A 27,748-nucleotide genomic window follows, 5' to 3' on the forward strand; every position below is an offset into this window, starting at 1 on the left:
TGGTGCATGCCTGTAGTCCCAGCTACTTGGGAGGTTGAGGCAGGAAGAATGCTTGAGCCTGGGAGACAGAGGTTGCACTGAGCTATGATCACGTCATTGCACCCCAGCCTGGGCAATTTAACAATAATCCGGGTCATTTTCATAATACATTTAAAAATAAAGTTCTGGTACTCTGTTAAAGTACAACTAAATGTACTCTGTGTAACAGCTTAAAAGTATCATTGTCATGGCTGAGAAACAGAAAGTATCTGGTCATAACATTGGATATTAGAAAAATTACTATAAAATCAAATGTATTTTTCAGTTGATTTATCTGTATGTTCCTACCTCTCAAGATATTTCCACTCAATTTATGAAAAAAGTCCATGCTGCTTATATCTTCATTCTAGATATATTTTACATTTAACTGCTCTTTATAATATCCTTATTGAAAAAAATGACAAATTCAGGAAAATCTTAACTATTGGTATCCCAAGTAAAGACTCCCCCAAAATATCAATTTGATTTAGGGCAGATTTAACTCATTTTAAAACTCCAGTTTTAAACAACAAATAACTATTAATCTAAAGCAAAACAACACAATTTTAGAAATTTACCTCAAACTTATCTGCAACTGAATGCAGGCAATCATTTCTATGACTTGCTCCACAAAAGGGAGGTTTTTAAAATTGAAGAAGGCTTACAAATATCAGGAAAAAAAAAAAAAAAAGACTAACCATCAACTAAGAAATAATAACAAAATAACAGTTTCTTTAATTAATCTATTTTATTTTACTTTTTTAGAGAGAGAGAAGAGGTCTCACCATGTTGCCCAGGCTTCAGTGTAGTGGATATTCAAAGGGACAATCCCACTATTGATCAGATGGGAGTTTTGACCTGCTCTGTTTCTGACCTGGGTTGGTTCACCCCTCCTTAGGCAACCTGGTGGTCCCCCACTACGGGAGGTCACCATAATGATGCTGATCTTAAGTGTGGACACCCAATCAGCATAGCCGCACTATGGCCCAGAACTCCCTGGGCTCAAGCGATCCTCCTGCCTCAGCCACCAGGGTAACTGGGACTACAGGCACATGCCATGGTGCCTGGTAATAACAGTTTCTTTAAACAAACAAACAAAAAAAATCACTAATGATTTTAGACTCTTAAGAATTTTATAATGAAGTATACTAATTTAAAAGGTACTAAAATGTACCTTGACTTTTTTAATCCCTTAATATTAGTTCTACAATACTTCAAATACTATGGTTTGATGGCAAACTTTAATAGAACCAATAAATTTTGACATTTTGTCTTTTTAAAAAAAGATTGACAACCTGGGACCTCAGACAAAACATGACTTATTTCTCGACATTATTACTTACGGACCATGAGGAGGCTACAGCTTTAATACAACTACATATCATAGGTAGATTCACCAGTAAGAGGGGACTAACCTCTCTATGAATGTAGAATGAATGAATGAAAGACAGTATAGCTTAGGTATATAATCCTACTACAACTAATAATCATATTTTCTTCTTTTTCATATGCCTAAGTATCTTTATGACAGTATTTCTTTAGGCAGTTGATATATAATAATGGTCTGGAGAAAATCTAACCAGTTGCTATTGTTCGCATTTACCACTATAAAAATCTACTACTTTAGTTCTCTGTAACTATATTAAAAATTACTTTCTAAATGTAAGTTGCATCAACTTTAAATTTATGTATTATATAAAACAGAAAATGCTTACTTTTCATTCTATCTATTTCCGCTGGCAAACTCTTCAGTTGATTACTAGAAAGATTGAGTCTCACCAGACTGGACAGAGAAGAAAAACTAGCAGGAACAGTTGTAAGACGATTGTTTGAAATATCCTTTAAAAAGAGAAAGACAAAATAAATGAATAAACAAGTAAAAAAATAAATAAACAATGCTCTAAAAAGGATTTCAAATTTTTGAAGGAATTACAACATAAAAGAGACTACTTAAGATGTGATAAGTTTTGTAACCCTCATTCACTGAAAATTTCACAGATCATCATTCATTTCAAGATTCTTTTTCAATATCTGCAGGCCCACTATATGTTCATCAATGGTACTAGACAGGATATAAATGAATTCTAACTTCAAAACTATTTTACATAACGGATTCTGTTAAAACTACATCATATTATGCATCATATTTTCAATGCAAAAATTCATATATTCATCCAATATTTATCGAGTGCCCAAGAAGAATTAGACGTATTATTAATAAACTGTCATGTGAAATGAAAAACATCTTTGCAAGAAAGAAAAATTCCTGAGAAAAGGAAAAATAAGGCTGAAAAAATGGCCATTCAAATTTTTGAGGGAAAAAAAATATTTTCTGTTGGTTCTTCTGCTGACTTCAGCAAGTCAGCTCTGACTGGTACTAGAAGTTTACCCTCTACTCTTCATTCACTCAAGATTGCTTAAATAATCGCTATACCTCAATGTTTCTTTAAATGATTGTTTGTTTTTTCTATAAATAGTTATAAGAGAACTTTTTTTTGAAACTCCCTTTAAAAGCCGATGTTACGAATCAGGTAATTTTTTGTTGTTGTTGTTGTTCTTTTTTTTTTTTATTATACTTTAAGTTCTCACTCAAATTAGGTGTAAAGTGCTCCACTACATAACAGCAAAGTGTTAAGTAGTATCAATGGCAACAATGAATAAGAAAAAATGGTTTTCCTTTAAAGAACGGAAAACCATTCCGAAGATTTTCATGTAATATAACATTAAATAATCTAACACTAAACAATCCATTTAATCTAACAGTAACATTTTGTAACTCTGAAGAAACCAAGAAGATAGAAAAAGGTAAAAATACCGGATCAAATCTTTTTTTGAAAACATACTGCTATAATTATTTTATAATAACAATATATTATCATAATCTACAACAGACAACATAACATATTCTACAACTCTAATACTAAAAACTCTAAGAATCAAAAGATTGCTAATAAATAAATATTTTATAATATCAAAAGTTAGTAACACTAAATGCAATGTGGTATTCTGCACTGGACTCTGAAACAAAAATAAGGACATTAGTGGAAAAACTGGGAAAATCTAAATAAAGTCTGCAGTTTAATTAGTATTGTACCGATGTGAACATTTGAGTGTTCCTGTGGTTATATCAAATATTAACATTACAGAAAGTTGGATGTAGGGTATATGAGAACTTTTACTATATTTGAATTATTCCAAAATAAGAAGCCTAAGATAAGTATTAACAAAAAACTTAATTCAGAAATTTTCAAAGCATTTTTAAAAACCCAAATAATTCTAATAAACTCCCTTGTAAATTCTAAATAAAATTACTAATAAAGTTAAATAATTACTGCAGTTAGTAATTGCTTGATATAAAACATAAATACACTGTATATAAATTAATCCATATTTATGCCAAGTCATTCCTTTAGCAAATATTTAATTAGTTGCATTGTGCTAAGCAGTTTTTATATGTTATTACTTACATTACTAGTATATATTAGTAATATTACTAGTTTAAATTATAGGTGTTTAATCTGTTTTAATATATTGTTGCTCACATTTATGGTTTATTTGACACTGAGTCTGTAGAACACAATTCTGAAATGAAACATCCTTTCATTATGCAAATGAGCCTTTGGGAACATGTAAGGTGGATAGTAGAAATTTTATTTATTTTAAATTTTCCTTTCAGTTCTCAACTCCAAATGGACTCTTTTAAATCAACTGCTACCTTTTACCACCAATTTTTATAAGAAAATCTGATGGCTTCTTCCTTTGCCATTCATTTTATCTACCTATGCCTTTTACTTTCCAAACCTTATTTCCGATCTGATCATATGGAAAGACAAAAAGATATTGAAGGAATGGTTGAGAAGAGTATATATTTTGACTTTTAAACACTAGAGCAAATGATGGGAAATATCACAGAGGATGCACACACAACAAAAATAGAAAAGGAGTAATTTCTTCCTTTAATGAAAAGCAAGCTAAAATGACAGGAGTTTTCCAAAACATGTAAAAGGGAAAAGAATAACAATGCAATATGAATTGACTATGTGGAGTAGATATTATATATTAGTATCTTTGATTTAATACAGCTAAAGTCTTTCAGATGGTATAGCCTACAGTGGAATCTTATTCCTTTGGTGGTAAAACGGAAAAAAAAGAGATAGATACACTTTGGAGTCAAATTGACTTATACGCAAATTCTAATTTTGTTACTTATCAGTTGCGTTACTTTTGACAAATTTCCTTTTCTCTGTCTCTTTCTTTCTTCCTCTCTCTTTCTTTTTCTTTCCTCTCTCTCTTTCTTTGAGACAGGGTCTCCTCTGCCGGGCGCGGTGGCTCAAGCCTGTAATCCCAGCACTTTGGGAGGCCGAGACGGGCGGATCACGAGGTCAGGAGATCGAGACCATCCTGGCTAACACGGTGAAACCCCGTCTCTACTAAAAATACGAAAAATTAGCCGGGCGAGGTGGCGGGCGCCTGTAGTCCCAGCTACTCGGGAGGCTGAGGCAGGAGAATGGCGTAAACCCAGGAGGCGGAGCTTGCAGTGAGCTGAGATCCGGCCACTGCACCCCAGCCTGGGAGACAGAGCAAGACTTCGTCAAAAAAAAAAAAAAAAAAAAAAAAAAAAAGAGAGACAGGGCCTCCTGTCACCCATGCTGGAGTGCAATGGCTCAATCATGGCTCACTAAAGCCTCAACCTCCCTGACTCAGGCAACTTCCCTGCCTCAGCCTCCTGAGTAGCTGAGACTTAGGTATGTGCCACCACACCTGGATAATTTTTGTATGTTTTGTAGAGACAGGGTTTTGCCATGTTTTCCAGGCTGGTCTCAAACTCCTGGGCTCAAAAAATCCACTTTGGCTTCCCAAAGTGACAGAATTACAGGCACGAACTACCACACCCAGCTCCAAATTTCCTTTTTATCAGCTTTACTTTCTTATTGTATTAGGGGATAAAACTGCTTACCTTGCCATACGTAATGCTCAAAGATAAATGTCTATTGTTTTAATTATTCTTAATAATACGACTAGGCCAGCAGTGGTGGCTCAAGCCTGTAATGCTGGAACTTTGGGAGGCTGTGGTGGGTGGATCATTTGAGGTCAGGAGTTCGAGATCAGCCTGGCCAACATGGTGAAACCCCATCTCTACTAAAAATATAAAAATTAGCCAGGCAGTAGTGGTACATGCCTGTAATCCCAACTACTCAGGAGGCTGAGGCAGGAGAATCACTTGAACCTGGGAGGTGGAGGTTGCAGTGAGTGAGATCGCACCACTGCACTCCAGTCTGGGTGATAAGGTGAGACCCTGTCCCCCAAAAATAAAATAATAATAATATATGACTAAAATAATATTTGTATTGCTTTATGGTATTCTCTGTTTAAGATAAGTGAAACAATAGAATTAAAATTTTGCCAGGAAGTGTGGCCATTTTGAAAAGTAGAGAAGACGGACCTTCAGTGAATTACCTGGGCATCTGGAAGGCAGAAGGGTCACAGGTAATATAAAGAAGGAAATGGAAATGGGCATAGAAAAGAGAATTGGTATATGCCAAATACAACTTTCCTCTATTCTGCTATGCTGTAAAGCCTCTGGATAACAAAGTAATCTTCACTGCACCCTTCCCAAACTCTTCCTAAATTAATACTTCAAGTTGATTTCATAATACAGGAAAACCAAATTTACAATGACAAATTTAGCTATCTAACTGAAATGCACATTTCTGATAATCTAATCACAAAATCAGTTTTCCATGTTCCCAGTTTCAATCATATATCTAATTTCTCAGCCTGATGAAAAATCCCACCAGCCCAGAATTATATAAAAATTGGAAAATCACAACTTACTAAATCTTCTAAATTGGAAAGTTGTTCAAATCCCTCTGATATGCAGGTTAGTTCATTATGCTGGAGATACAGGCACTTCAGGTTTCTCAGGTTTGTAATTTCTTCAGGGAGTATTTTCAGTTTGTTATGGCTATTGGTTGATAAAATAAATGATGAATAATTTAGTGGCAATACAATAAATATTTATCAAAGACATTTCTTGCTAACCAATGACACTGGACTCACAAAAATCAAATATAGTTACTAATTTTAAGTACTTATCAAAATTCATATCCAAAACTATGTACTCATTATAATAATAGTAATCTAAAGTAACCACATTGGGGTTTCAAAGAAAAATAACATAATAAAGGCTTTTAACCAAACATAAATAATTTGTGATGTTTTGATTGCATGCTTATAATCAACTCTTGATGTGACATGCAATATGATAGGACATTCTAGGCTCTTAATTTGTTATACTGTGATATGCTTTGGTTATGTTACCACACAAATTTCATCTTGAATTGTACTCCCATAATTCTCATGTGTTGTGAGAGGGACCCGGTGGGAAATAATATGAATCATGGGGGTGGTTTCCCCCATACTGTTCTTGTGGTAGTGAATAAGTCTCACTAGATCTGATGGTTTTATCAGGGGTTTCCAATTTTGCATCTTCCTCATTTTTCTCCCGCCGCTGCCATGTAAGAAGTGCCTTTTGCCTCCCACCATGATTCTGAGGCATTCCCAGCCATGTGGAACTGTAAGTCCAATTATATCTCTTTTTCTTCCCAGTCTCGGGTATGTCTTTATCAGCAGCATGAAAACGGACTAATACATACTATAACTGACTTTCAGAATTTTGACAAAACTATATGCACACATATACCACAATGGAGTTACATCTTACATGGAGATTCGGCTTTAAGGCAAAAATAGCTATTTTGGTTTGAGGACCTAGGATGTCAAGTTGAATGTAATACGCAATTCCACTCTTCTTCATACTTGGTCTTTTCAGTTAAGCCCTTCTGGAGAGATATTCAGTGTAATGGTTTAGAAGTCCCAAATCATGGAGGATGATACACTCCGTGATAATTAAGAGATGACTGAACTAGTTCCCAGGTTTATCACAACTTAAATATTCACTTATGAATTCCATGCTATTTTCATGCCATATACAGTTACTTTACAAATAACAGGGGGAAAATGGGAAATATAAGGTGCTTACAATAACCCTAAATTACAGTAAAATAAAACTTGTTGGGACAAAAAAAGTCAAAAGATGTCTTCTAAAACAAGAACCAGTAATATTGTTACGTCAGTTACTGTTACTGGTTACTTAGCTGAAATCTTTGCATACTTGATAGGGATCTAACTGGGAAGAGATGTAATTTTAGCTATATATTTCCTCCATCTCCTTTTCTTAGCTAATTATTCCATCGTAAGGTTCATACTTTTTTTTAAACTTCTCCACTGAGAGCATACCTGCATACTCTTAAGTATACAATCTAAAACTTAAGCCATGTCACTCAACACTTACTGCTTCTTCTCTTCCTCTCAACAATCCCCACTCTTGTCTTTACAGGCCACGTCTATGCCTTTGACTTGTAAGGGGAAGATACTCTGATAGAGTTCTAAATAATTAGCACCTTTTTATGTATATATATTTTCACTGGCCAATGGTAATTTTGTGTTTTCCATCAAACAAGGAGTGTTACTGGGAGGGACTATTTTCCCTCAAACCAGTTAGCTTATCTCCAGAAAACAAACTTGACTATATTGTTACATAGCTCTGTAACCGTACCTATTTTATAAGCCACAGTTTTTCAAACTATGCTTTCAGTTCTTAATCCATTTATTTCTACTCCAAAATAAGACCTCTTTAAATCTCCTTTCTGATAGCCTGTCTATATAACAAACATAAGGCAAAGTTATTATTGCCTAAAAGTCTGGGTATGTATCAGAAAGCAGTTAGCTAGACCCTTTGCCACTGAACAGCCCATGTACCAGTATGTCCATGAAGTTACAAAAAACATATCTGTAGAACCCCAGGAGTCCTTGGAGAAGTTTAAAAATGACTACTAACAAAAACTATGAGATATTTCATTTATGAAAGAATTGTTTTACATTTCTTCATTATTGTTTAGATATTTTTTAGAAGGTAACTTAAAAGTTGAGATGTCAACAAAGAAGTTTACTACAATAACAAACCACTAAGAATTGTTTTATTAAAAAAAAAAAATTTAAGCATTTAAAAAAAATCAACTAGCCTTGCATTTGTAAAATCAGAAATCATGGGGGTAATGCTAAAACAAAGAAAAAAACATACAAATGAAGAATTAAAGCTTTAAAAAACTTAAAATTCTTATTCTGCTTTACTTTCTGAGAGAATTCAAAGATTTTTTTAATGTTGACAAAATGTAAAGAATATTAAATTTAAACCATTATAACGGCAATAACAGAAGTAAATAAGCTTAATTTTTACCTGACATTAAGTTTCTGAAGATTTTCTAGCTCTCTTATAGCAGAAGGAAGGGATGTCAGCTGATTATCATGTATCTAAAAGTTTTTAAAAGACAAAGACAATATTTTTAGTCTTATCACTAACAATATATAAGCTTTGCCTGTGTGCAAAACTATTAGTCAATAATCTCCTGTTCCTCAAATTCAATGGCAATAAGTTGAACTACCAAACTACTGTTCAACATACTTGTTCTGTATGTAGAACAGTTTGAAGATGACCAAATGGCTGTTCAGAAATCATGAAGTAAGGCCAGGTGCAGTGGCTCATACCTGTAATCCTAGAACTTTGAGAGGCCAAAGAAGGCAAATTGCTTGTACCCAGGAGTTTAAGACTAGCCTGTGCAAATTAGTGAGATCTTGTCTCTAGGAAAAAAAAAATTCTAATTAGTCAGGCATGCAGGTGCACACATGTAGCCCCATCTACTCAGGAGGCTGAGGTGGGAAGATCGCTTGACCCTAGGAGGTCAAGGTTGCAGTGAGCCCAGATTATGCCACTGCACTCCAGCCTGGGCTACAGAGTGAGACCCTGTCTCAAAAAATGGAAGAGAGGAGAGGAGACAAGGGGAGGGGAAGGGAGAGAAATCTTGAAGTGTTAAGTCATCCACTTTAAATATTATACTAAGAAAAATTTCAATTCATTGAGTAGAGTTTCAATTTCAAAGAAGAGATGAGGGGGTTAGAAACTAAAAGCAGCTCTCTGATGACATGATTTATGTCAATATATACAAAAATTATATGAGAAAAGAGAAAAAGACTTTTCTCATGTTCTCACAGAATCATAGTTTTTAAGGCAGAAAGAACCTTAGAGTAAGCCAATCCATTCATTTTACAAATTAAGAAAATAAAAAGGTCCCTAAAAATTGATCTGTTTAGATTCTACTTTTCTACACATGAACTGGAGGATTTTTTACGTTGATAAGTAAAGTATACCAGATTGTGAAGCCTGCAGGTTCTGAAATATACTACTCATGCTTCCCTTTACCACAGGACATGGCAACAAAGGACTAAAAAGAATCCCTGAATAAAAACACAAAAAATTTAAGTTCAATAATTGAACTCAATGAGGTTGAAGGCAAGTAGTATATATACATACAGACCTGCTTTAATATCTAGAATAATGATGATAAAAATAGTAACAATATGCCAGGTGCAGTAGCTCATGCCTGTAATCCCAGCACTTGGGAGGCTGAGGCAGGAGGAGAGTTTGAGGACAGGAGTTCAAGACCAGTCTTGGAAACATAGTGAGACCCTCGTCTCTACACACACAAAAAAATAGCCGGGCGTGCTGGCATGCACCTATAGTCCCAGCTACTTGGGAGACTGAGGCAGGAGAATTGCTGGATCCCATAAGTTTAAGGCTGCAGTGAGCCATGATCATGCCACCATTTTGCCTGTGCAAAATAGTAATAATAAGAAAAAAAGATGAGCAGAAATAAACACTTGTTGAATATTGATTCTGTTTGTATTCATTAACTTATTTAATTATACAAACAAAATTTTTAAATAGGTAGTAGTATCAGTCTTGGTTTATAGATGTGGAGACTAAGGTACAGAGAGGTAACTCTTCCCAGGTCACACCACCATTTAGTAGCAGAAGTCAGAATTAGAAACTTAGTGCTCCAATCCTGCACTTTTAACCATTATGCTATGCCTAGCATAATAATTTACTATCTGTCCTTGCATTACCAACTCAACATGAAAGGTTTTCTGCTATCAAAGCCTAAATTTAGCTTTAGAGTCTCTTCAATTAATAATCCATATTTATAGTCAGTCAACTTACATCAAGAACAGTCAGTGCAGGCAGGAGTCGTAGGTCATCTGTAAGTGACTGAAGTTTATTGTTTGATATTATGAGTTTGGTCAAATCTGTCTGCTCCCACCATCTTTCAGTAGCACCAAACGAAAGATTCTGATTAGCTTCCTCAGGGATATCCACATTTATTCTCCAGACACACTGCGGCACTAGTTCCATCAGCACCACACCAGAAAAAACAAAAACAAAAACAAAAACAAAAAACAGATGAAAACAAGAACTAGATACTAAGTGACATACTTTTATAATAGCCATTCCATTTATCTATTGAAAAACATTTTCTGAAACAAAAAATAAGTCAAATAGCAAGAATTGTAACTAGAGTGAAAGTTGATTTTATTTTAAAAGGCTATATATCAATAATATGTCTTCTACATATTAGCTTCCACTCTAACCTTCATTCAACTATATTTACTAGGTTTACATACACTGAAAAGCACATACACTGCACAGCACATTGTGGTAAATATGTAAGACAAAGAATGCATTTTACCATCAGGCTAACAGATTAACAAAGAAGGCATGGAAATCAACATGTATATGTAATAACTTTTATAACAAAAGTATATACTAAGGCTCAGAAAGAACTAGTAATAATAGCTAACACTTACAAATATTTCTAACATAATAATTCATCTAAACCTTGGAACAATTCTGCAAAGTAGGTGTTATTATTCCCATCGGATGGATGAGAAAAATAGAGCACAAAGAGAATGTATAATTTGGCCAGGGTTACAAAGCTAGACAAGTACCACAGATGTGATTCAATGCCTAGAAGTGCTATATTGTTTTGCTTTCTATTAACATTTGGGAGAAATATCTGACTTTGGTAGCTACTCTCTATTTTATCTGACATATAATTTTATTTCTTATGGCACCATACAACACTGTGTTATGCTACTGCAGCAAGTGACAACACCTGTATAGAAAACAAGACTGTACAAATTAAGCAGGGATAATTTGAAGCTCCAGAAGGTAGAACGCTGTAGTGTTGTAGCAGAACTATTTTAAATACAGTCCTTCACTCCTTGTTAAAGTAGGACTACATTTAGGGATGATGTAGAACTTCAAGCTGGTATTAATCAAAGCAAAAATTGGTTATATCTTGCTGCCACAGGCTATAATTTCAAAACCATCAGAGATTATGTGAAAAGGTATAGTCAAAGTTTCAGATTCAGGACACTTAAGTGCAGTTTTGGATGATTAATCAGATAAAATGGTGTTACAGAAGCAAAGCCAAGCCCCTGCATGAAACTTATACTCACTCAAAAAATGAGCTAGCCAGGTGTGGCGGCTCAGAGCTATAATCCCTGCACTTTGGGAGGCCAAGGTGGGAGGATCACTTGAGGCCATGAGTTTGAGACCAGCCTAGGCATCAAAGCAAAACCCTATCTCTTAAAAAAAAAAAAAAATCAACTGGTGTGATGGCACACACCTGTAGTCCTACTACTTGGGAGCCTGAGGCAGGAGGATTGCCTGAGCCCAAGACTTTGAAGTTCAGTAAGTAACTGTCATCACACCATGGCACTCCAGCCTGGGAAACAGAGTGAGACCCTGTCTCTTAAAAAAAAACTTAAAAAAAAGAAAAAGAAAAAAACTGAGCTATCTACATTCGTATTAAAATAAATTATAAGGTCCCTCTCTTACTCCTTATGTCTGATTAGGTATTCTCTGTTTCTCTACTCTTCAACCACTGAATCTTCGTTAAGTATTAGCAAAATAAAATATGAATCCACCTGTGTTTCTCTTTGTGGACGGAAGTTTACTTTTAAAGCAAAGCAAAATAAAATAACTTTACCATTCTTGACTGATTTGAGAGCGAAAGCACCACACAACTTATCATCATCATTGTTATTTTGGTATGCAGGTATGGATAATTAGTTAAGTATAAAAGAGAAAAGGAGATCAGCCAACAATTGGCATGTGAATTTACTGACAAAAAAGCAGCCAACAGAAATGTGGTCACACATATATTTTTCTAAAAATAAATATGACTCTTGGGAAAAAAAAAAAACTACTAATGTGCCATATAGTATGAGTCACAAACAGAAAGCTCCAGATTAAAAAAGACAAGATAAAACAATACAAAACACTAAAGAAGTATATAGAAAAAGCTATGTGAGATGCACAATTCTACTCCTAAAGATGAGACATAGAATATTTGTGCATGCATTTTTTCTAACATCTATACATAGGTATATTAATGCCATTATACCTAAAAAGCAATGTAATAACAAATGGCTTTTTCTGGATGGAGAAAGGTGGGGATAACAAGAAATTTATACATAACATAACAAAAATACCTGTTACCCATCAACTATACTGAGTATTAATGTTTTATTATTACTATTCAGATATTTTTATTAACAAACTTGGTCTTTGTGGGAACTATCAAGGGGCAGATACATGTTGATATTGTACTATTATTGAACATATATCCATTAGCTTTTCCATAAACAATTACTTACTACTCATTCTTTTCCCCACTAATTGTTTTTGAGGTATCCCAATTTCTTCCAGAGTTTACAGCATCAAGATTCATGTCACTGTTGCAACTGTCCCATAAGAACCACTATAAAGCATATACAGTCTTAAATGTTAAGAAATTCTGTGAGGCCAGGCGCGGTGGCTCAAGCCTGTAATCCCAGCACTTTGGGAGGCCAAGACGGGCGGATCACGAGGTCAGGAGATCGAGACCATCCTGGCTAACACTGTGAAACCTCGTCTCTACTAAAAAAATACAAAAAACTAGCTGGGCGTGGTGGCGGGCGCCTGTAGTCCCAGCTACTCAGGAGGCTGAGGCGGGAGAATGGCGTAAACCTGGCAGGCGGAGCTTGCAGTGAGCTGAGATCCAGCCACTGCACTCCAGCCTGGGCGACAGAGCGAGACTCTGTTTCAAAAAAAAAAAAAAGAAATTCTGTGGAGCTATCCTACAAATAGTTTACCAATATCTAAAATAGAAACTACCCACGTAAAAATGAATGTCAATAGCATATAAATATGAAAATAATTACTATGGAGTTCGATATTATAAAAAAATTTCAAACATATACATACATTTAAAGAGTAGCATAATGAAATCAGGTAGTGTGATGCCTCCAGCTTTGTTCTTTTTGCTTAGAATTGCCTGGGTTCTTTGGACTCTTTTTTGGTTCCACATGAATTTTAAAATAGTTTTTTTCTAGTCCTGTGAAGAATGTCATTGGTAGTTTGGTAGGAATAGCACTGAATCTGTAAGTTGCTTTGGGCAGTATGACCATTTTAACGATATTGATTCTTCCTATCCATGAGCATGGGATGTTTTTCCATTTGTTTCTGTCATCCCTGATTTCTTTGAGCAGTGTTTTGTAATTCTCATTGTACAGATCTTTCACCTCCCTGGTTAGCTGTATTCTAGGTATTTTATTCTTTTTGCAGCATCTGTGAATGAGATTGCCTTCCTGATTTGACCCTCTGCTTAGCTGTTGTTGGTGTATAGGAATGCTAGTGATTTCTGTACATTGATTTTGTATCCTGAAACTTTGCTGAAAGGGGAACCCTTATACACTGTTTGCAGGAGTGTAAATCAGTTCAACCATTTTAGAAAGCAGGATGGCGATTCCTCAAAGAGGTAAAAACAGAACTACCATTTGACCCAGCAATCTTATTACTGGGTACATACCCAGAAGAATATAAGTCATTCTGCCAAAAGGACACATGCATGCAAATATTCATTGTAGCACTATTCACAATCGCAAAAACATGAAATCAACCTAAATGCCCATTACTGACAGACTGGATAAAGAAAATGTGGTACATATACATCATGGAATACTATCCAGCCATGAAAAAGAACAAGATCATGCCTTTTTCAGGAACGTGGATGGAGCTGGAGGCTATTATCCTTAGCAAACTAACAAAGGAAAAGAAAACCAAATACTCTATGTTCTCACTTACAAGTGGGAGCTAAATGATGAGAACTCATGAACACAAAGAAAGGAACAACAGACACTGGGGTCCTCTTGAGGGTGGAAGGTGGGAAGAGGGAGAGGATCAGAAAAAAATAACTAACGGGTATGAGGGTTAGTACCTGGGTGATAAAGTAATCTGTATAACAAACCCCTGTGACACAAGTTTATCTATGTAACAAACCTGCACACGTACCCTTGAACCTAAAATAAACGTTTAAAAAAAAAACAGTATAATGGAATAAAACTCCATGTATCCATTGTCCAGTTCTAACAATTATCAGCACATGTCTCCTGTTGCTTCATCTATAACCCCATCCCACAATGATCTAAGCTACAATCTTAGGAATCTAGAAAAAAGAATTAATTAAATCCAAAGAAAGCAGAAGCAAGGAAATAAAAAGTAGCAATCAATGAGATAGAAACAGAGAAAAAGCAATAAAAAATACTTATATAAAAAGACTAATAAATTGATAAACCCTTAGTTAGACAGATGAAGGAAAAAAAAAGAAGAAACAAATTATCAAAATCAGGAATCAAAGTGAGAATGTCATAGATCCTACAGATGTTAAAAAGATAAGGGTATATTATGAACAACTTCATGCCAACAAATCCAATAACTTGGACGAAATGGATAAACCCCTAGAATAGAAAAAAAAAGCACAACCACAATAGAAAGTAGCCTTGCATCTACTAAAGAAATTGAATTAGCTACTTAAAACTCCCCACAAAGAAAATTTCAGGCAGACATTTTCACTGGTGAATTCTACCAGACATTTAGAGCAAAAATAATACTAATTCTACACAAGCTCTTTCAAAACATAGAGAAAAGAACAGTTCCCAATTCATCTTATAAGGCCAGTCTTACTCTGATGCCAAAAGCAGATAAACACATTAAAAGAGAAAATAAAACAAAAACTACAGGCCAACATATCTAATGATTATAGACCCAAATTCCTAAACAAATTTTGCAACTCTATATAAAAAGGATAATATATCATGATCAAGTGTGAGTTATCTTAGGACTGCAAGGCTGGTTTACCATTTGAAAATTAATCAATACAATCTACCATATTAACAGAAAAATTTAAAATACTATGTGATTGTTGACATACAAAAAAAAAGCATCTGACAAAATTCAACAATAAAAACTCAGAAAACTGGGAATCAAAGGGAACTCCTTCAGTCTTATAAAGGGCATCTGTGAAAAACCTAAAACTAACATCATACTTAATGGTGGAAGACACACTGCTTTCTCTCTAAAAGAGTATACAAGGCAAGGATGCTCATTCTCACTACTTTAATATTTTACCAGAGGTCTTGACCAATGCAGTAAGATGAAAAGAAAAAAAAAAGAAATAAATAAAAGAAACAAAAGGCATTCAGATTGGACAAGAAGTAAAACTGTCCTGATTAACAGACAACATGATCATCTATATACAAAGTGCTAAGGAATCTACAAAAAAATTATATGCAATCAATGAGTTTAGAACGGTCACAAAATTCATGCTCCATATAGAAAAATCAACCACGTTTCTATGTATTAGCAATCAAATAAAAAGTTTTTTAAATGTTAAAAGATTTACAGTACAAGACAAAACCATGAAAGAGTATTAAATTTACAAAATATGTACAAGATCTGTACACGAAAATACAAAACATTGCTATGAAAACTTAAAGGTCTAGATAAGTAAAGAAATGTAACATAAGACAGCTTGGAAAACTCCATATTATAAAGATGTTGCTTTTCCCCAAAGTGACTTATAGATTCAGCACAATCCTAGTAAAAATCCTAGAAAGCTTTTCTGTAGAAATTAACAAGCCAATTCTAAAATGTGTATTGAAATGCAAAATAACTAAATTAGGTCAAACAATTTTGAAATAAAAGAACAAAACAGGAGACTTTACAGTATTTGATTCCAAGTCTGACCATAAAGCTACATTTGTCAAGATAGTGTAGTATTAGCATAAGGATTAGCATAAGCATAAGGATAGTGTAGTATTAGCATATAGGTCAATGGAAAAAGAGTTCAGAAAACATTCCACACAATAAAATACTGAAAATTGATTTTCAACAAAGGTGCCAATAGAATTTAACAAAAATGAATCATGTTTTCAACAAATGGTACTGGAATAACTATAAAATAAACTATAAAAATGAACCTCAACCTTTACCTTGTGACACACTCAAAAATTAACTCCAAATGGACCACAGACTTATATGTAAATGATGAAACTATAAAAATTCTAAAAGAAACAGAGGAAAAAATTTTCACAGCCTTCAGATAGGCAAAAAATGTCTTGGGACAGAAAAAGCTCATCATAAAAGAAAAACAATTGATAACTTAGATTCCATAAAAATGTATAACATACATGTTTCTAAAAATACCATTAAGAAAATAAGCTACACTGGGAGAAAATATTAGACAGATACTCATACAGATATCTGAGAGGGAGTTGTGTCTCAAATATATATAAAATCTTGTTACCCAAGAATAAAACCCTATTAAAAGAAAAAAAGACAAAAATTGGAACAAACACTTAACAGAAGATACACAAATGGCTAAGAGGTGGTAGAAAAGATGCTAAACATCATTAGTTTTAAAGGACATACAAATTAAAACCACAAAAAATTATGCCAACACAGCCACAAGAATGGTTAATATTTAAAAGATGACAACACAAAGTGCTGGTAATGATGTGAAGCAACTGAATCTCTCATATGTTGCTAGTGGGAAACAGTTTGATGAATTCTTAGGTTAAATAAACACTTTCTGGGATTTTTTGAGACAGGGTCTCACTTTCTCACCCAAGCTGGAGTGCAGTGGCACGATCCTGGCTCACTGCAACCTCCGCCTCCCGGGTTCAAGCAATTCTCTGCCTCAGCCTCCGGAGCAGCAGCTGGACTTTCAGGCATGTGCCACCACGCCCAACTAATTTTTGTGTTTTTAGCAGAGGCGGGGTTTCGCCATGTTGGCCACACTGGTCTCAAGTGATCCACCCGCTTTGACCTCCCAAATTGCTGGGATTACAGGTGTGAGCCACCATGCCAGGACCTATACTTACTACTAACTACTACACAATACAGCAATTCCATTGTCAGGTATGGATTCAACAGAAATGGTATGTCTACACAAAAACTTATACATGAGGCACAGAGATCCACCACCTTATCTCACCACTGCCCAAGACACAGACATGCCTTCTGTTTATAAGACCTATGAAATGTTTCTAAGAAAAAAAAAAGACTGTACAAAAAAGCTTATAGCAATTTTATTCATAACAGCCAAAAACTGGAAACCACTTAAATGTCCATCAACAGATTAATGGATAAATTGAATTGTATACACAAATGGACTATTACGCAGCAATTTTTTTATTATTATTACTGTACTTTAAGTTCTAGGGTACATGTGCACAACGTGCAGGTTTGTTACATATGTATACTTGTGCCATGTTGGTGTGCTGCACCCATCAACTCGTCAGCACCTATCAACTTGTCATTTACATCTATGCAGCAATTTAAAAAACTGCTGGGCGTGGTGGCTCATGCCCATAACTGCAGCACTTTGGGAGACCATAGCAGGAGGATCATTTGAGCCCAGAAGTTTGAGACCAACCTGGGAAAAAGAGCAAGACTCTGTCTCTATTAAAAACAAAAAAATTAGCCAGGCATGGTGGCATACACCATGAGTCCCGGATACTTGGGAAGTTGCAGTGAGCTACAATTGTGACACTTGCACTCTAGCCTGGGCAACAGAGGGAGACTCTGTCTCAAGAAAGAATAAAAAAAGAACAACTGATATAAACAACATGGATGAACCTCAAAAATATGATTCTAAACAAAAGAAGCCTTAAGCGAAAAAGAAAAAATAGCAAATGTAATATTTCATTTACATGTAATTTTAAAAGAAGTAAAATTAATCTACATTGACAAAAAGCAGATCCGTAGTTATGTGGAGCCAACAGTAGGACTGACAGCAAAGGGGCACAAGTAAACTTTTCAAGATGTTAGAAATGTTCTATATCTTGATTGTAGTACTGGTTACATGATGGTATATATTTGTCAAAACTCATTGAACTGTACACTTAAAATGGATGCAACATACTCTTTGTAAATGATACTTCAATAACGTTAACCCCATAAAAGAATAATTTTAAAATATAGGTGATATAACACATCAAGGCAATTCTATGGGGAAAATATACACATATAATATATATCACAGGGTAGATACAATATCCTTAAGCCGCATGGCTCAACAGAACTTTCTACAATGACGTAAATGCCCTACATTGGCACTATTCAATAGGATAGCTACTACTAGCCACATATGGCACTTGCAATGTAGTTAAAGTAACTGATGAACTTGATTTTTAATCTTATTTAATTTTGATTATTTAAAATTTAAAAAGCCAACACGAGTACAGGTTTCCACAATGGACAACATGGCCCTAAAAAATAGTGGGGGGAAAAAAAGATTTTTTTTTTTTTTTTGAGAGCCTGTCACCCAGGCTGGAGTGCAGTAGTGTGATCATAGCTCACTGCAGCCTCGAACTCATGGCTTCAGGATGCACCTCCTGCTTTCATCTTCCAAGTAGCTGGAACTATGAGGACTACAGGCATGTGCCACCACATCCAGCTTATTTGTAAATTTTTTGTAGAGACAGGGTCTCATTATGTTGCCCGGATTGGTCTCGAACTCCTAGTCTCAAGTGATCCTCCCACCTTGGCCTCCCAAAGTGCTGGGATTATAATCATGAGCAATCACACCTAGCCCCCCAACCCCCGGCTTTTTTTTTTTTTTTTTTTTTTTTCTTTTTTTTTTTAAGCAAACCGTCTTACTCTTTTTTTCCACTGGTAACAGCTAACTATAGAAATGAGGACTCACGAATGGGTTGATCACAGAGAACTACCTAGTTTGGGGAGAATATTTATGATACGGGTGGATAAAGAGACAGAGAAGAAATAAAAAACATGCTTAAAATGGTGTTTGCACAGAAGGATGAAAGAATGTGGCTGGGCACAGTGGCTCATGCCTATAATCCCAGCACTTTGAGAGGCCAAGGCAGGTGGATCACCTGAGGTCAGGAGTTCGAGACCAACCTGACCAACATGGTGAAACCCCCTTCTCTACTAAAAATACAAAAAAAAAAAAAAAAAAAAAAATTAGCTGGGCGTAGTGGCAGGTGCCTGTAATCCCAGCTACTTGGGAGGCTGATGCAGGAGAATCTCTTGAACTCGGGAGGTAGGGGTTGCAGTGAACCAAGATCACACCATTGCACTCTAGCCTGGGCAACAGAGTGAGACTCCATCTCAAAAAAAAAAAAAATGTAGCCAGTAAACTGTAGGAGCAACAAACCATGAGATTTAAAAATCTTTTTTGACTTTTTTGGACAACTTCATAGATATCACGATCACCCACGGTAACGACAGTAATTATTTCCTTAAGGCAGAAAATCATGTCCAATTCTCATTAAGGTCCATATCCTAGCCTATGTCAATTCCTATCTTCCAAAAAACAGTAAACATGTTAAACTATGATACACGGTATGGTATCTCAGACAGACCACTGATCTAAGAGTCAGGGACCTAAGGCTGTGGTTTAAACACTGCAACTAATTATATTGGTCAGTAACCTAATATGGCATTCTCTGGTCCCCAGTCGCCTTGTTGATTAAATGAGAGGTCCCCATTGACACTTAAATGCTAGGCCCTAACAACAGTAGTATAAAAAGGGTTATGCTAGGTTTAGGGTAGTATTCTGATGATAACAGCTTATTCTACAAATGTTATTCACTGAACTGTCTACCCAATTATGAGTACTTTAAAAGAATAAACCAAGAAATCAAATCACTATGTAAAAAATCAGGGAAAGCTCATCGATAAATATTCCAGTTTTCTCCACAGTAGTTTATTCATGGCCACCAATGGACTCATACATTAAAGAACCCCATATTGGCAAAGCACAATACTGCACTGTCACTTTCAGATAATCTTTAAATTTTAATGAGAAAAAATACACACAAATACACACCCCAAAGATAAAGAGTTATATGAAAAGCATCAACTTAGTTGCAGCTTGAGTTTGACTCAAAGGGATATATCTTTGTAATTTAGACCTTCTGAGCCATTATTAAGTTAGAAAGCATAATGGGAACTGTTCTATCCTGAAGTCCATCAAGGACACTGTAAGAAAAATGAAACAACGTTTAACATATGAAAAGGAAAGTATTTTTACCAATCTCTGTGAGAGAAAAACATACCCAAATGTATTACTTTGAGAGTACCTTCACCTTTATGATGAAGATAAGCCTTAATAAAACTGTAATTCCATTTTTCCCAGTCTGTTTTTTCCTATGACAGTATCTATGACAGAGGACATTCACTTGTTATCTAACTCCTCCTTTTCCTCTCCTACTCAAGAAAACATATTAAAACGCAGATGAGCGAGCTGACATTAATAAACGAATAATTTAAATTTGCACTAATTTATAAAAAAAGCTGACATTGGTAATAATAACTTGACATATATATCTCAAGAGGTTGAGACGTTAAGTTCAGAACAATTATTTTAATGAATCAAGAAACAGGAATACAACTTTCAATTAACTATCTAGTTCCTTGTCTTGTAATCCAAACACAAAGACTTCCTTAGATTTTAATAGACTAAAGATTAAATGTTAACCTTAAGATTCTGGCACATATATATATACACATGGTTATGTGTGCATGTATACACGTGTGTATGTGTACATATACATATATACATATATATGGGCTTTCCTTTTGCTTTAATTTCTAACAATTGTTTAAGAATTAGCTTGTTTTAACAATCACCTCACCTGGAAGCACAGTTTTTTTCTGGAATTATTTGTTATTAAAATATTCTGGATACTTTGGTTAATTTTCATTAGCTATTTAGAAATATCACAATAAGTTCCATTAAACCACTAGTAGTCAAAATACAGAATCAAGCTAAATAGTAAAGCAGAACATGGATTACACAGATTTAAGATGGCTATTTAAAACCTTGAAAATATACAGTTTGTGTTAAACTTTTTTTTTGTTTATTTTTTGTTTTTGGAGACAGGATCTCACTCTGTCACCTAGACTGGAATGCAGTGGCCAGATCACAGCTCACTGCAGCCTCGACCTCCCCGACGCAGGCGATCCTCTTGCCTCAGCTTTCCAAGTAGTTGGGACTACAGGGGTGTGCCACCATGCCCGGCTAATTTTTTATTTTTAGTAGAGACGAGGTTTTGCCTTTTGCTCAGACTGGTCTTGAACTCCCAGGCTCAAGTGATCCACCTGCTCTAGCCTCCCAAAGTGTTGGTATTAAAGGTGTGAGCCACAGCACACCTAACCCTGTGTCACACTTTTTATTCTGTCCCAACAAACTATATGTATTGAATAAGGCAAATTCTCATTACCCTAGAACAGTAGGTTTTCTTGATGATTAGGTGCCCTAGACCTAATTACTTAATTACACAAATAAAAGGTAACCAAACTGCTCTCTTCAAGATAAGGCAGGATAGTCTTACACCCATATTTCCCTTTCAAATAATTAGTTTCCAAGCTAATTTAACTGGCTTGTTTAATGAATTATCCTCTTACAAATTTGCCTTTCCGATCAACAGTGCAGTTTCCATTAGAATTTACAGTATTCTTTTGTTCCAAACTCTGGCACCTTTTACTTTTCCTCAGTTTTAGATAATCATCCAATAACATTCTTGCACTACTGTTCTGCCATGGTCCTGCAGCTGGAAAGCAACAATCAACACCTCCTTTACAACTCCATCTTCATTTTATCTAGTCCAGTGAAAAAGAGCTGCAACATTGAGCCAAACTGACAATATATTCTCATGTTGCTGCTCATAAAAAGAGCTGTCACTTACATGTACAATATTTTCCTTTGAAGTTGGTCATTAACAATTATTTCTACTTGAGAATATCTTTCTAAGTAAGTTATAGAACTGACACTCAGAATTATTACTTAAAATTGTCAACAAAATTTGATTGTTTAAATATTAATACATATTAATTATAGTAGTCATAAGATGGACTATTATACAGCCACTAAAAATAAGATTTTTCAAGTGACAATGAAAATGTACAATTAGAAGTCAGAAAAACAGGAGTCAGTACAATTCTAAATTTGTTAAAAATAAAAAATAGGGCCAGGCACAACAGTTCATGTGTAATCCCAGCATTTTGTCAGGCTGAGGTGGACAGGTCGCTTGAGCTCAGGAGTTCAAGACCAGCCTGGGCAACATAGCAAGACCTCATCTCTACAAAGAATATAAAAATTGGCCCAGCATGGTGGCACATCCTTGTAGTCTCAGATACTTGGGAGGCCGAGGTGGAAAATCACTTTTGAGCTCAGGAGGTCAAGGCTGCAGTGGAGCCATGATCTCACCACTGCATTCCACCCTGGGCAACAGAGTGAGATCCTGTCTCAATCAATAAACTAAATTAAATAAAAAATAAAAAATAGTAAAATTATACATAGTCTCACACACACACACACACACACACACACACACACACAGAGTATTAGAAGAAAAATCTCTAAAACATTTAACAATGATTAACCCTGGTTGGCTTCTTCACTTTTCATGCTTTTCTCTATAGATTCTAATCTTTCCACAGCAGACCTGCTTTTATAAACAAGAAAATAATAAATATTATTTATTTATGGTAAATGGTATTTTTCAAAAAAGAAGTAGAGCCTACAAAAAGAAAGTACAATTTATCCTTGCACAATATGTGATTGAATTGCACAGGTTCACTTACATATGGATTTGCTGCTGCCTCTGCCACCCGTGAGAAAGCAAGACCATCCCCTGCTTTTCTCCTCCTCCTCAGCCTGCTCAATGTGAAGATGATGAGAATGAAGACCTTTATGATGATCCACTCCACTTCATTAATGAATAGTAAATATATTTTCTCTTATGACTTTCTTAATAACATTTTCTTTTCTCTAGCTTACTATTATAAGAATATAGTATATAAAACCTATAATATACCAATATATGTTAATTGACTATGTTATCACTAAGGCTTCTAGTCAACAGTAAGCTATTAGTAGTTAAGTTTCGAGCGAGTCAAAAGTTATACATGGATTTCTGACTGCACAAGGGAGTCAGTCCCACACCCCCTGAATTACTTAAGTGTCAACTGTATACCTAAACACCCCAAAGAGTAACCAGGTTTCACTTATGGGTAAAAGTTAATACCTTCAAGACTTACTCTACCTAAACAGGTTTAGGAAGAGTAAACCTCTTTATCACTGTACTGGACTGGGTTGGCAGTCTAGTAAACAATACTATCAGGGTAATAAAATCTCTCACTGCCCTTGTACGGCTTCCATTAAGAAAATTTCTATTTAAGGAGGCTACCATCTAAGAGCAAGAATCAACAGAATTTTAACTGTTTTTCATTATATATGTAAAAATTAAAGACTACGTTTTGTTTTCCCAATGTAGAAATATCAGGAATGGGGTCAGGTACAGTGTGGCTCACACCCACAATCCCAGTACTTCAGGAGGCCAAGGCAGGAGGACTGCTGACACCAGGAGTTTGAGACCAAGCTGGGCAATACAGCAAGACCTCATCTCTGTGAAAAATTTAAACTTTAGTGGGGCATAGTGGTGCATGCCTGTGGTCCTAGCTATTTAGGAGGCTGAGGCAGGAGATCACTTGAGCCCAGGGGTTCAAGGTCTAATAAGCTATTATGCCACTGTACTCTAGACCAGTTGACAGAATGAGACCCAACCTCTAAAAAAAAAGAAGGAACAGAAATGACTCTACTTTACAAATATGACTATGTAAATGTGAAGAGAGAGATAATTAAAGTATAACATGAAAATTTAAATTATTATTTAACAAGTACAATTCTTAATAATAAATAAAGCTTATGTCAAAACACTTATGAGACTATGAATTATTTGAAGGTGTCATTAATCTTTATTTCCTCTAGAACTGTATCTGGAAGAAATATAGATAGTAGATAAACTATAAATGCCATTTGAATAAGTATCTGTGTAACTCCCTATAGCATACACAATAGTTTCATATTTATCTCATACATTTCACATAAAATATCTTATATATACATATGTATAGAGGGAGAGAAAAAAGAGAGAGCATGCAAGAGAGAGAGCAAGGGAGAGAGCAAAATCTGAAAGAAGGCATGTTTTAAAATATCTTTTGGGCTGGGCACGGTGGTTCATGCCTATAATCCAAGCACTTTGGGAGGCTGAGGTGGGAGGATCGCTTGAGGCCGGGGGTTCGAGACCAGCCTGGACAATATAGCAAGATTCAGTCTCTACAAAAAATAAAAGTAGTCGTTGAGTTTGGTGGCACACACCTGTAGTTCTAGCTACTTGAAAGGCTAAGGAGAGAAGATGGCCTGAGCCCAGGAGTTTGAGGCTGCATTGAGCCACAACTGAGTCACTGCACTCCAGCTTGGGTGACAGAGCAAGACCCTGTCTCTAAAAAAAAAAAAAACTAAATATATCTTGAATGTAATTCATAATTTGAGGTACTAATATTTTGGGGTAAAAACAAAGATAATAAGACTTTTTTTAGATTAACATATATTAAAAATACAACATGCAAGGAATCAGTACAAGGGACAAGTTAGTACGTTTATCAGAAAAGAAAAGAATAATCACTTTCTGCAATTACTTTTGACTGGGTCAAAAAACACCTCTGCCGCATTTATCTAGGCTTTATATGATACAAAATTTAAGAATCATAACCAACAAGCCACCAGTCTATTTATATATGTCACTTATTCATTGAACAATCAGTTGCTGAGCAGAAACAAGTGGCATAAAAAGACAACTATGATCAACAATAAGGAAATGAGCCCAATTAAAAAACGGGCAAAAATTAATAGACACCTCACCAAAGAGATATACAGATGGCAAAGGAGCATATTAAAAAATACTCAACATCATATGTCACTAGGAAATACTAAATTTAAACAATAAGATAACACAATACACCCACTAAAATGGTTAAAATCCAAAAACCTGATCATACCAAATGCTGGTGAGAATGTGGAGGAGAGAACTTTCATTTATTCCTTATGGAACTGTGAAATGGTACATATTAGTAGTCTGACAGTTTCTTACATGGCTCATCACAGTCTTATATGATCCAGGGATCATGCTCCTAGGCTCTTATCCAAATGAGTTGAACATATATCCAGACAAAAACCTGAACATAAATGTTTATAGCTGCTTTATTCATAACTGCCAAAAACTGGAAGTATCCAAGATGTCCTTCAAAAGGTGAATGAACAAAATGGTACATCCATACAATGGAATATTACTCAGCAATAAAAAGAAATAAATGATTAAGTCATCAAAAATACATGGATGAACCTTAAGTGCATACTGATAAGTTAAAAAATCAGTTTGAAAAGGTTACGTACTGGTATGATTCAAATTAAGAGACATTCTGGAAAAGGTAAAACTACAGAAACAGGAAAAAGATCACTGGTTGCCCACAGTTCAGGGGAAGATGGGTAAGGAATGAATGGGTAGAGCACAGGGGATTTCTAGGGTAGTGAAATTATTCTGTATGATACTCTAATGGTGGATACATGACATGCATCTGTCAATTTCACGGACCTGTACAACAGTAAGAATGAACCCTAACAAACCTATGAACTTCAGTTAATAATAATGTATCAATATTGGTTCATCAATTATAATAAATGTACTATATTAATGCAAGATGTTAATAACAGAGGAAACTGTAAGCTGGAGACAGAGGGTATATGAGAATATAATGTACCATCTGCTCAACTTTCATTAAAATAGTCCTTTAAAAAATTTTTAAGTATGGTTTTTTGGGGGGAAGGTAATTTTTGTTAGTGTCATTATTATTATTATTTTAGAGACAGGATCTCACTCTCTTCCCCAAGCTGGAGTGCAATGGAACAATCATAGCACTCACTGCAGCCTCCAACTCAGGCTCAAACAATCCTCCCACCCCAGCCTTCCAAGTAGCTAGGACTACAGGCGCATGCCACCATGCTCATCTAATTCTTTTATTTTTTTTGTAGAGATGGGGGTCTCACTATGTTGCCCCAGACTGGTCTTGAATTCCTGGCCTCAAAGCGACCCTCCTGCCTCTCAATTTCCCAGAGTGCTGGGATTACAGGCATGAGCTACTATCATCATTAAAGCATACGATGCTGAAAAGAGGCCACAGAGTAAATAGTTAAGGGAAAGGTTTAGAAAGGCTTTTGTATGCTGTGCTAAAAACCTTACCTATACTGTATCTTCTGGGCTATGGGAAGTCATTAAACGTTTTGAGTGATGTAAGATCTGTTTGGGAAAAAATGACTCTTGGTAATGATACTAGGATTCAGAGTGTGAGGGTAGTTGTTGTTGTCGTTTATGGACAGGGTCTCACAATATTGTCCAGGCTAGAGTGCAGTGGCTATTCACAAGTGCAATCATAGGGCACTACAGCCTTAAACTCCTGGACTCAAGTGATCCTCCTGCCTCAGCCTCTGGAGTAGCAACAGTGAGATGTAAAGTAAAAACTCCAGGAAACCAATTAGAAGGTTATTGCCATGATAACAGCAATGGTGAATTTTTACTGTGTACTTTTTATGTACCAGGCACTTTACTTCATTTTATCTCATTTAAACCTTAATAGGTCCTGTTACTACTACTGCATAATAAATGAGAAATTAGGGCACAGAGTGATTAACCATCTCAATGTTATGTGAGCAAAGATTGGAAGATAAGAAGCATGACCCTGTAACGAACTGCAAATAGTTCAGAATTACAGTGGTTTGCCTATTAAAGTTTCAGTGACAAGTGATGAAACTGAAGGCTACATATAGCCAGACAGGGAAAGACCTTCTATATTATAGTAACAGGGATTCCTTTTTTATATATAAGCTACAAATCCCATGAGTTTCTCCCATTTATATTTTTCCCTCCTATGAAATACTGTTTATTGACTCATTTAAAATCATTTTATGTACCAGGTAAGTGTTAGGTTCTGGTTATACAACAATAGCCTAAGCAGTTCTAATCCATATCATCACGGACCTAAGAGTCAGAATCCATGTGCTCTCTTAAAGTTTAACAGACTAAACCACCTGAGTCTAGTCAATAAGTACATTCCAGTACACCACTTACGATTTGAGAATACTCATTCACTTACTTATTGCTTCCACAATATTTAATAAGACTCTACTATGTACCAAGCACTATTTTCAGTGATAGAAATACAACAAAGCACAAAACAAAGCTCACTAACTTCATGGTATTAATCTTTTGGTTGGAGGGCAGAGAAGACAAAAAATATAAATGATATAAATTCTAATAGTGATAAATACTGTTAAAAAATTAGGTAAGAGAACAGAGTGTTAGCATGACAGTTAGGTATGCAAGTTTAGAGAAAAATGTTTTAGGCTTTGGGGAAACGAAGTATATATATATATATATATATATGCACAACTGTAGTTTGAAAATGCATATGTTCCCATTAATCAAAAACTCTTTTAGGTGGAGTAGGGATTCTATGTCATATGTCCTTTCATTCATTCAGCAAGCATTTGCTTGCCTAATCTACTTTATACATGTCACAATAAGA

At 35.3% G+C, this 27,748-nt stretch overlaps 1 protein-coding gene across 1 annotated transcript in view; it reads right to left on the reverse strand.

Annotated features, from left to right (window-relative positions):
- LRRC40 (leucine rich repeat containing 40) overlaps positions 1-27,748 on the reverse strand; it is a 72,485-nt gene that overhangs the window by 43,692 nt on the left and 1,045 nt on the right. The window contains exons 2-5 of the mRNA XM_011936899.1: positions 10,136-10,317; positions 8,318-8,391; positions 5,854-5,983; positions 1,734-1,857 (exon numbers count right to left, since the gene is read on the reverse strand). Of these exons, the coding sequence (XP_011792289.1) occupies positions 1,734-1,857; positions 5,854-5,983; positions 8,318-8,391; positions 10,136-10,317 (510 nt within the window). The remainder of the gene's footprint in view (positions 1-1,733; positions 1,858-5,853; positions 5,984-8,317; positions 8,392-10,135; positions 10,318-27,748) is intronic.

The sequence above is a fragment of the Colobus angolensis genome, unplaced genomic scaffold (genome assembly GCF_000951035.1).
Source record: "Colobus angolensis palliatus isolate OR3802 unplaced genomic scaffold, Cang.pa_1.0 Scaffold158, whole genome shotgun sequence".
Lineage (NCBI taxonomy): Eukaryota > Metazoa > Chordata > Mammalia > Primates > Cercopithecidae > Colobus > Colobus angolensis.